This window comes from Hoplias malabaricus, chromosome 5, assembly GCF_029633855.1.
Source record: "Hoplias malabaricus isolate fHopMal1 chromosome 5, fHopMal1.hap1, whole genome shotgun sequence".
In the NCBI taxonomy this organism is placed as follows: domain Eukaryota; kingdom Metazoa; phylum Chordata; class Actinopteri; order Characiformes; family Erythrinidae; genus Hoplias; species Hoplias malabaricus.
The window spans coordinates 32,987,553-32,999,379 of NC_089804.1; the positions used below are offsets into that span (position 1 = coordinate 32,987,553).

Consider the following 11,827-nt stretch of genomic DNA (forward strand, 5'->3'; position numbering starts at 1 on the left):
CACCGTTACACATGGCTCTTATCACCTCTACTGTGGAATTCTTACTTTTCTCCTGAATCGTGCATTTCACAACAAAGACAATCTACTCGACTATTGTTTACTTCACGAGCTGTGGATTCAGAGGGATGTTGAAAGTCGGTGGAGTTCCCCTTTAATGTGTTGAGTGCAGTAGAGGGCGCAGCGCTGAAGCCGCACCCAGACAGGAGCGAGAGAGGAGAGAGAGACAGGAGAAATTAACCCCAGATAGAGGTGAGAAAGAAGGCAAGAGGATAATCCACAACTCAGAGAGCATCGGACCGAAAGAGGAGAGAAAGACAAAAGGGAGAAACAAGAGGAGCGTGCTGGAGAAAAACAGAGCAAGTCCTCCATCCTCGTCCTGTCCATCAGTAAAGAGCTGTTTTGATTCTGCTCCAGTCACTATGATCGCGTTATTCAATAAACTACTGGACTGGTTTAAAGCCCTATTCTGGAAGGAGGAGATGGAGCTCACTCTTGTGGGGTTGCAATATTCCGGCAAAACGACGTTTGTGAACGTGATCGCGGTAAATGTCCCGTTTTTATTTGTGCTTTGCTGGACGTTGACAGGCCTCTGCTGTGTCCGCCGTCTTTACCTCGCTGTCTGCACACAGTTTTAGTGTTCCGACAAAGATTTCACTGTTACTGAACCTTAAATAGAGCATTTCTATATTTTTGCCTCGACTAACGATGCCTCAGAAATGATTCCACACTTTGTTTTTGGAATTGTCCGTTCCACCTTAAATCATCAAGCGCTGGAATGGAGATCCGGCACCATTTAAGGTGGAACAAAAATAAAACAAAACAGTAGGCAAGCACCGTTCTTCACAACAACGAAGAATGACAAAGAATACGTGCTTTAAAACAAAGAGTGTGTATTTAAGTCTAGACCTGGTCTTTTTTTTTAAAGCTTAAACAAGGCAAGTTTATCTGGACACTCTTAGAGTCAATGTCCTCCATTTTTTAGTCAACACATTAATTAGTGACGTTAGTGTCATATGTGTATCCAAAGGTGCTTTATTCTTCTTGCAGTTAAACAGGACATCCGTCTGTTTCACACTGATATATGCAAATGAGTTCTGCTTTGATTTGTCGTGATTACAAACAAATGCAAAATAAATTCCTAACTTAAGTGTGAAGAGGCGGAGCTAACTGCTGTAGGGGATGGATATATGCAAATGTGCAGGTGTTATGCCCTCACAAAATTGCCTCAAATTTAAAAGCATACCCTGGTACAGATGCTATTCACTGGGGATTTATTTCTGTAGATATATTATTTTAAGCCATGGTATTGTTATATTTTGTTATTAATCTGTACATATTTAAAAATAGAAGCACATGGTTTTTCATGTTTATAGACTCTGCTTAATCTCATGAGAATTATCTGAATCCTGTGATCTCATTTTTCATCCATAATTCACACCTGAAGGACTGAAATGACGCTGTGGGACAGTGTTGTATTCAACCGAGATCAATAATCTATATGAGCCACAGGCTGTTTTTATTCACTCCTCTGTGTAATAACCCAGTGGTGAGGGCTTACGGTAATCTGCCCCCAGCAGCCCATCTTAGTGCAGGACATGTGGGTGGACCAGGGGCTCTGGTGGGGTTTAGTGGGGCCAAGATGTGCTGTCTGTGTTGGATAAAGATGGACAGCCCAATCACCCTTTATATACGGGGGCCATGGTTCGGTGTGTGTGCTGGTTAATACATGGGTATTGTCCTGTAGTTAATCACCCCCAGGCTGTGACTGTTTGGTCCCAGATCTAATAATCCATCCTCAGTCACATGTCAAATTCTTACCTTGCCATGGTGTCCAAAAAGTATTGGCCTTCTTTCACAGTAATGAGCTTTACTGTTCCTCGTGTGTTTCCTCAGATGTTTGGCTGGTGTGAGCCATGGTTTTTAGCCTTTCCAGAGCCTGGTCTGTAACCCCCTCAGTGTCCAGAACCAGGGGCACAGGCTGCAATCAGTGCTTTAATACATTCCATTATTTATAAACCAGAGACTGTGATCATTAGAGTTAAATCAATAAAGTATGACAGACATAAAAGGAGTTTGTCTCTGTGCCTGTGTCATAACTTTGTGCACTCACAGAGACTGCTAACAAATGTTAAACTAGTTTACTAACTTAAACTGACATATAAAACTAAAATAATTCAAACATAGAATACAGAATAATAAGTACAACAGAGCCATGATTATCAATACAGTCATCAAATGCCACCTGAGGGTGTTTTCTGTTTTAGTTTGTTATTAATTTGGTTTGTCAAAGCCAAATTACCGTTCTTCGTAATCTTATTATTATTATTCTCTTCACGTTTTTTGCAATGCTACTCCTCCTAGGGGTTTTAAGTTACAGACACGAAACTTCACAGGATCATTGACAATTACGTTGCTTGTGCTTTCTGAAGCGATCCGACTTCGAAATACAAGCTTCCAAAATGGGAATTTTTCCCATAGGAAAACATTGGCCAAATTTTCAACCTGCTCTAACTGTAAATTTTCAAGCTATGGCCACAAGGGCACACCGGAACCTGTCATAACAAACCGCTTGAACTCATTCGTCTATTTGTATCCCCCCTTCAATATCATCCATCCATTCATTATCTGTAACCACTTATACAATTCAGGGTCACGGTGGGTCCAGAGCCTACCTGGAATCATTGGGCGCAAGGCAGGAATACACCCTGGAGGGGGCACCAGTCCTACACACACACACACACGCACGGTCACTTTTGAGTTGCCAATCAACCTACCAACATGTGTTTTTGGACTGTGGGAGGAAACCCATGCAGACACGGGGAGAACACACCAAACTCCTCACAGTCACCTGGAGCAGGACTCGAACCCACAACCTCCAGGTCCCTGGAGCTGTGTGACTGCGACACTACCTGCTGCACCACCCTGCCACCCCCCTTCAATATTATTTCTTTTTTATTTATGCTGTCACTCTGTGTTGTGTGACACCGTGGTTTATTTACCCAGAGGGTAAAACACAGCCTTTAATATATACTGTTTCAAGTGTCTGACATTTATTTTACTCTCTCTCTCTCTCTCTCTCTCTCTCTCTCTGTTTCTCTGTCTGTCTGTCTCTCTCTCTAGTCTGGTCAATTCAGTGAGGATATGATCCCAACGGTGGGCTTTAACATGCGGAAGATCACTAAAGGAAATGTCACCATCAAGGTCAGAGTTTTTGTGTGTCTGCCCTTTCTGTGCGTGTGTGTGTTTTTATAGAACCAAAATACTCCAAATAGTCTTTAGATTTTTTAAAGATGTTTTCATAAAGTGAACAATCAAACCTTTCAGTCGCTCCAGTGTGTCATCCCACACAAGAGTAGCGCTGTTTAAAACATCCAGGCCACTAGGTGAGGTTCAGGTGTGAAGAAAAGTGGACAGTACTGACCAGCTGATGGTCAGAAAGAAGTTTCATATAATCCTCAAACTTGTACTGACGTTCTCACTGATGTCTGCAGCACTCTGCTTCTTCATTTGTTTATAGCACAGGTTATTAATGTGTGTGTGTGTGTGTGTGTGTAGCTCTGGGATATCGGAGGTCAGCCGAGGTTCCGCAGTATGTGGGAGAGATACTGTCGAGGGGTCAGTGCGATAGTGTGAGTGTCTCCTGATTTATATTTCTCTGTGTTTGTCATGGCACCTCACTTTAATCTGTTATTTACCTCTAAAGACTAATTTTACATGTGTTTTAGCCCCCATTTCTTTCTCTCTCTCTCTCTCTCTCTCTCTCTCTCTCTCTCTCTCTCTCTCTCTCTCTCTTCCTTCCTCTCCCCCCTCCCCCTCTGTCTTTCTTTCTCTCAGGTATATGGTTGATGCTGCAGATCCAGAGAAGATTGAAGCCTCTAAGAATGAACTGCACAATTTGTTAGATAAACCACAGCTACAAGGCATTCCTGTGAGTCTAACACACAGATATGCTCACAAACACACACACAAATACACACATACATACACAGTGATTTAAACTGAGATGATTGGGTCTGTTCTGGTTGAGGTTGAGAAGGATTGAGGTTAAAGTGAGGTTCTGAGGGAATGACGTTGATTTGAGGTTGAGAAAGTCTGTGGTTGATTTGAGGTTGAGAAGGATCAAGGTTGATTTGAGGTTGAGAGGGATCGAGGTTGATTTGAGGTTGAGGGGGGATTGGTGTTGATTTGAGATTGAGAAGGATCGAGGTTGAGGGTTATTAAGGGTGTTTGAAAGTGGAAATGGAGAATGAGGTGATAGATGTACTATGAGGTACTATGTTTGATGATCATTCTGTGAGTGAGTGAGTGTGTGTGTGTTGTAACTGCACTGATGGAGTGTGTTTGTTCAGGTGTTGGTTTTGGGGAATAAGAGGGACCTAATGGGAGCGCTTGACGAGAAGGAGCTGATCGAAAGAATGTGAGTTCACCTTTGTTAAATCTCTTCATTTACCAGTGTTTCTTAACAAGCTTTAATTAAACAGGCTCTTCCCCCTTAGGAATCTGTCGGCCATTCAGGACCGAGAGATCTGCTGCTACTCCATCTCCTGTAAAGAGAAGGACAACATCGGTGAGGTTCCTCTTTTCTCTTCTCTTAGAGACAATGTTCTGGGTGTTAGTGACTCTCTGGGTTTTTTAAGATTTCTTTAGTACCTTACCTTCCTCCACAGAACCCTAAAGAACTCATCTGAGTTCAGGATCAGTTCTTTTGGGGTGCATGTTCTTAAACAAGTCTGTTTCGTTTTGTGGTTCTAGATATCACACTACAGTGGCTGATCCAGCATTCCAGAACAAGGAGGAGCTGAGAAAAGAGTGTCTGACTGGAGGAAAACACCCATGACATCAGTATGCCATTCCCCCTTGGTTTTATTCTCAGTCGCCCACCCCTCCCCCCACCTTCTTAGCCCTGCCCCTCAACCCCCTAAGCCCTGCCCCAAAGCCAGGATTTGTTCTTGTAAATTATAGTGATAAAATATGATTTGCACTGTTAAACTTTTTTTTTTTTTAATATGTACACATTTTTTATAAAACCTAATCTGAACTGGACAGATTTGATAGACACTTATCAAAAAACTAACTAGTTTTGTTTACCTTTCTCCATCCTGTAGTATGTTTCATTCAGAAAGATTTGGAAGTATTCAGCTTTTCCGCTTCAGGTTAGAGCTGGATTCCTGTATTGATTTATTGATCGTGATCAATAACCACCAGGATCCGATGAGTAGAATTAATTCCTCTTTTCTTTCCATGTTGTAAGTGGGACCTAAACTCCGGTCCTGGTTTTACCTCATTCCCTCACAGCAGTGGGTGGAGAAACACAGAGGAAGCAGAAACAGTCAGAAAATAGTGTTACTCTTCTTTTATTTATACTTTAACAATTATGTTTATTGTTTATTCTTCCTGAGCTCTTTTCATGATGTGGCTTTTTACACAAAAAAGCATGTAATTTATTATTATTATTTTTTAAATGCAATGCGAACAGATCAGTTAAAAGTGCAGTCAGTCGTTTTTACTACAGAAGGGTAGCAAGCAGTGATTATGAAAGTTATCGATGATTATTATATTTACGTTTGTTTTCTATGAAATGCAGCTCTCATCAGATGACGAGTCAATCTGATCCGTCATTCCAGAATGAACTGTTTTATGCTCCATACAGGGGTTCCCCTATATGCCCTACTATACCAGCCACTAGGTGTCAGTGTAGTGTCTTTTTCATGATATGAAAAAGGAAATGACTGATTGTTGCTTTAAATTAATTGAATGACTTTTAATGTGAAAACATTCCTTCAGTGATGATTCTGAGCATAAACTCTGGCGCTTTGTCTGAATTTGTGCCCTGTGCACTGCCCCCTACAGGCAGACTCTGGACCAGTGTTAGTGAAGGACTGGTAATGTTTGGTAATGATTGGTTCAATACCATGAGACAGTAAAAAGCTCAGGGATTCTGTTCCCACTCTGCAACCTTTCTTTACACAAACAATATGTAAATGATGTGCAAGAGTCCTCAAAACAAACAGCATTGTGTATAGTGGGTATTTAGTGTCCACTAGGATATGACATATGTACACTACCCATTGCAGTGCACTGTGGGATAGTTGCAGTGCATGAAATACATACCACAGAGCGGAACCCTTGTATAGTGCCCCATAGCAAATGGTGCGGTTTGGGACTTGGCCTGTGTTTACTGTTCTGAGTTATGTTTCCTGATGTTTGGAAATTTTCAGAAAGCTCGTGTTTAAGTTACCGATGTATGTTGCATTATTCTCCGTGACACGAGAACAGTGGGAACTTCTGGAAAATACAGCTGCCTCTTTTTCAGACGCATGACTTTTCTCTTATTTTTAAAAAAAAAACATTTTCAGCAATTTGTTGTAAATAACAACACAAACCAGAACTGTTACAACATACAGAATTCTGAGACAAGTGAAATATTTACAAACATAAAACTTTCTTTTTTATATTTCAAAATAAGAGGCCTATTTACACTAAGTAAAAATAAAATGAAAACATATATTGTTTATTTTTACTGTTTTTTCTTCCAGTTTTTACATATCTAAACTTGTTTAGAAAATCCTTAAGTTTTTTAATAATTCTGTTAATAATTCTGGTTATTATAGTTGAATTCCATGTGAATAGGCCTTAAAAATAAACAAACAAACCCTCTTAATGGAATTATACAGTGTGTGTGCGTGTGAGTGATGTTGTCCTGTAGTTGTAGCATATCTTTATTTTGATCAGGCAAAACATGTTATTTATTGATTTATTAATACATTTTCAGAAATAGTAAAAGTAGTTGTGTGTAATGGTTATAAATATTTCCATATTATTGCTAGATTAATTAACTACTGTCTTTAAATAAACAAATGGAACAATGCCCCCAACACTTACTGAAGTGTAATACAGTTAGTCAGAATGCATGTGTGGGCCATGTTGATATTTTATTATATTATATTAAATACTTTATATTTAGTAGTAGCAATTTTGTTGCCCCCTACACTTCCTATAGTGTACTACAATCTGTCAGGAAGGTCATGTGAAGGTTGTAGATTATTATATTGGCAAGTAATCCATTATTAAAGGTATACTTACACTGGACGATTCGTACCATGCCCGGACATGTTTGGCCCCCAGAGTCCAGTTGGTTTGAGCAGTGTGAGTGCTCTGAGCCCTGGTTCGGTTGGACATGAGTACGGCTCGTGTCAGTATGATTTCAGTGCTCTGATACTCACTGGCGCTGTGTAAAAGCACTTTATTTCAAAATAAAAGCCACAGGCTGATGACATATGCATGCTCGTCAGACATTAAAACTAAGAGGTGGGATCACCTTACAGTGTGAGTACATTACTGATCACCTGCAGCTCTGTTTATGCTCAGTATTTGGTGGGGGGTGGGTGTGTATTTGATGTGGCAGTGTTTATTAAAAATGTTAATAATGATGTATGTTTTTAATTTGATTGAATTTTTGTTTTTCATTTTTTTCTCAAAAGACCATAATTTTTGCTTGTTTATATTTTGGTAAATAATTAAACAGTGTGTAAAATGTTCTGTATGTGGTGTTTATGAGATTAAAACACAGACACACACACACACACACACACACACTGTTCCTGACCACTGAAAACTGGACACTGTTTCTGTATCATACTTGTTTAACATTATTTCTATGTTTCTGAAAACGCCGTAGTACCAGCTGTTTGTGTCTTATCATGATAATAATGATGATGATGAGGAGGTGGATTATTGGAGAAGAATCAGGGGACGTAATTTTTTTTTATTATTATTTTTTTTTTTTTTCCTGCTCACGTCCTTCCAGTGCTCACTGTATATGTTGCTCTTGTTATCTTGAGATAATTTTAAAGTGATGAATAAATGAATACTTCCTGACATCCTGCCATGAGCTGGTTTTGTTTATCAGATCACTAAATAATAAGCAAACATCCACCCCTAAAATACACTCTGTAAATGAAACTAAGTGGCAAAATCAGCCAGTTTGTGACAAAATAAGTACAGTAGTGGGGCCACACGGTGACGCTGCAGATGGTGTCTCAGGGTGGGATCCTCTGCACTGGTCACTGTGAGGAGCGTGGTGTGTTCACTCTGTGCCTGTGTGGGTTTCCTTCTGGGGTTACAGACGGTGTAGGTGGATTGGCGACTCAAACTTGGAAACATTTCTGCTCTTTATTATTAGAAAATAAAATAGTTTTACAGAAGAGTGGGTGGAGCTCAGTGACGTAACAGCACTCCACAATGGCTCCAACAGCAGCCAGGCTACCATTATTACATGCCTTTTACTTTAAAGTAAAGCCGCCACAATATAAACATTCTTTAGTTTCACCACTAGAGGTCAGTACAACACCGTTCATTCAATCTCCACGTCTCTGTCACTTGTGCACATCATAATAGCATTTCTCATTGTGTTTCAAATTTTGCAAATGCTTTTTGTATATTCATGCAGATGGTCATATACAGTTGTCGGCTGTTTTTTGCACTGTCCATTGCGTTTGTCGTGTATATCAAAATGTGTTAAATTGCCTTACCCTGCAAAACATTTAGGCTTTAGGTCATTGCCTAAGTCATTACATGCAAAAGTGCTGAACATTGCGAACCAGATGCCCGAACCACCTCAACTGGCTCCTCTCGACGTGGAGGAGCAGCAGCTCCACTCCGAGTCTCTCCCGGATGTCCGAGCTCCTAACCCTGTCTCTAAGGGAGAGTCCAGACATCCTGCGGAGAAAACTCATTTCAGCCGCTTGTACCCGCGATCTCGTTCTTTCGGTCACTACCCAAAGCTCGTGACCATAGGTGAGGGTTGGGACGTAGATTGAACGGTAAATCGAGAGCTTTCTGCAATATGTGGAATTGTGTTTTTATTCTTATGAAGTTTGTAATGCTATTACTCCACATTTTTACAGTAAAAATGTATGAACATTATAATCTGGGTACTCTAGAACATGTTATTTATGGCTCCAGTGGAGTGGTCTGGTAACAGTTTGATTTAACCATTTTATGGCCTTCAGCATTCTGCAATTTGTGGAATTGTGTTGTTATTCTTATGAAGTTTGTAATGCTATTACTCCAAATTCCTACAGTAAAAATGTATAAAAATTATTCTCTGGGTACCTGAGAACATGCTCTTCAAGGCTGCAGTGGAATGGTCTGGTAACAGTTTGATTCAACCCTTTAATAGCACTCAATATTTGCAAAACTTGTAAATTAAACATCATATTTATGAGATTTGAAAAATTATTACTCCAAATTCCTACAGTAAAAATGTACGACAATTATTCTCTGGGTACCTTGGAATATGTTCTTCAAGGCTGGAGTGGAATGGTTTGGTAACAATTTGATTTAACCCTTTAATAGGACTCATAATTTTGCCATATATGCAAATTAAACAAAATTCTTATGAAATTTGAAATGCTCTTACTTCAAATTCCTACAGTAAAAATGTATAAAATTTATTCTCTGGGTACCCGAGAACATGCTCTTCAAGACTGCAGTGGAGTGGTCTGGTAACAGTTTGATTTAACCATTTTATGGCCTTCAGAAATCTGCAATTTGTGGAATTGTGTTTTTATTCTTATGAAGTTTGTAATGCTATTACTCCACATTCTTACAGTAAAAATGTATGAACATTATAATCTGGGTACTCTAGAACATGTTATTTAAGGCTGCAGTGGAATGGTCTGGTAACAGTTTGATTTAACCCTTTAATAGCTCTCAGAAGTTTGCAATATTTGCAAATTTAACAATTTTTACTGAAACATGTTATTTAAGGCTGCAGTGGAATGGTCTGGTAACAGTTTGATTTAACCCTTTAATAGCTCTCAGAATTTTGCAATATTTGCAAATTTAACAATTTTTACTGAAATTTGAAATGCTCTTACTCCAAATTCCTACAGTAAAAATGTATAACAATTGTTCTCTGAGTACCTGAGAACATATTCTTTAAGGCTGCAGTGGAGTGGTTTGGTAACAATTTGATTTAACCCTTTAATAGCTCTCAGAATTTTGCAATATTTGTAAAATAAACAGCATATTTATAAGTTTGAAATGCTCTTACTCCAAATTCCTACAGTAAAAATGTATAAAATTATACCCTGAGTACCTGAGAACATGCTCTTCAAGAATGCAGTGGAGTGATCTGGTAACAGTTTGATTTAACCATTTTATGGAATTTAATATCTGAGGTTTTTTTTCAAGCCTATTATTTCTTCTTACAGTAAATACACATAAATATTATACCCTGTGTGCCTGAGGACATGTTTTTCAATACAACAGTGAGATTATCTGGTAACAATTTGATTTTTATTTTTATTTTTTTATTTCAGTGAAACTGTATTCCCTCCATTTTATGGATCTTTATGGACTTTTTAAGGGTTGCAAACCGTTCTTTAGCCAATCAGGCCTGTTTTTAAAATTAACTGTATTGAATTATGTTTTAAATTCCATTTCTTATGAATTTTCAATATCTGCGCTTTTCTGCCAGCCCCCCTCTCGCTCACACACCTTCTACCGTAAACCGTGATGTAGAAGCGCACAAGAAATCCTAGTGTAGGTTGCGTGACTGCGTTTTCGCGAAGTGCAGATTGCTTGACCGCGGTCAAAGTCTCACGATGGAAAGACAAGGTATGGAGGTATATTTGGTGCAAAACCCCCGAGCACCTGTGACAGTGAGATCTGTAGTTGTAGAAAATAGTCACACATGTGTATCAGTAAATTTGAAGTCACAGAGAAAATCACTTCAGGAGTTACAAACATGTAGTCTTTTTTCCTCTCCCACAAATACAGCTTAACAGTTACACCTTCACAAACTCTTCACTGCAGGTGCACAAATCCGGTTCTACATACACAAGTACAAAAATATCATACGCTCACAGTTTTGCTCCATTTGTAGCAGTATATATGGTGCATAACACATTCGCACACTTGTATAAAACTTGCACATTCGCAAACCAACATGTGAATATGTGCAGTGCGAGTTAAACACCTGTAGAAAGTCTCCTCAGAAATCCATCCATCCATCATCTGTAACCGCTTATCCAATTCAGGGTCGCGGGGGGTCCAGAGCCTACCTGGAATCATCGGGCGCAAGGCGGGAATACACCCTGGAGGGGACACCAGTCCTTCACAGGGCAACACAGACACACACACATTCACACCTACGGACACTTTCGAGTCGCCAATCCACCTTGCAACGTGTGTATTTGGACTGTGGGAGGAAACCGGAGCACCCGGAGGAAACCCACGCGGACACGGGGAGAACACACCAACTCCTCACAGACAGTCACCCGAAGCAGGAATCGAACCCACAACCTCCAGGTTCCTGGAGCTGTGTGACTGCGACACTATCTGCTGCGCCACCGTGCCACCCCTCCTCAGAAATATATATATATATTAGTTTTTTTGGGGGTGATATTTCTCTTGCACAAACACAAGACTGCACCTGCTCGAATCTCGAATCTTACACGTGACTACTTCCGCGCGCTTTCACATTTACACCAAATATATCAGATGTAGCGTGGTGCAGAACTAATCTGTACCTGTAGAACCTGTAGGCGGGCACTGTTCGGTGAATAACCCTTCTGACCAATCAGAGGAGTTCGGTTGTGCGCATGTCCCTTGGCGCCAAATACAGAGGGGAAAAATCATTCGGCATTGCTGCTGAAACCTACAACGAGGTTTTAGGGCCACAGCATTGAAAATAATAATAATAAGAAGAAGAAGTTTCCGAGAATAAAGTCAGAATTCTGAGAAAAATCTCGGAATAATTCGCTGCACGTAGTGCACACAGTGTAATTGTGGAATGCAATGTGTTGCTGAAGTCATACTA

At 39.9% G+C, this 11,827-nt stretch overlaps 1 protein-coding gene across 2 annotated transcripts; it reads left to right on the forward strand.

Annotated features, from left to right (window-relative positions):
- The first annotated feature begins 185 nt into the window (after positions 1 to 185).
- arl8a (ADP-ribosylation factor-like 8A) lies at positions 186 to 7,872 on the forward strand. 2 transcript variants are annotated; one of them, XM_066672233.1, is made up of 8 exons: positions 186 to 542; positions 3,121 to 3,201; positions 3,556 to 3,629; positions 3,835 to 3,928; positions 4,350 to 4,417; positions 4,497 to 4,567; positions 4,753 to 4,842; positions 5,106 to 7,872. In XM_066672233.1, the coding sequence occupies exons 1-7, from the start codon at positions 420 to 422 to the stop codon at positions 4,800 to 4,802; spliced, it is 561 nt and encodes a 186-aa protein (XP_066528330.1). In that variant the 5' UTR covers positions 186 to 419; the 3' UTR covers positions 4,803 to 4,842; positions 5,106 to 7,872. The 2 variants fall into 2 exon arrangements, with proteins under 2 accessions (XP_066528330.1, XP_066528329.1); XM_066672232.1 differs by having other exon boundaries at positions 4,753 to 7,872.
- The last annotated feature ends 3,955 nt before the right edge of the window (positions 7,873 to 11,827 follow it).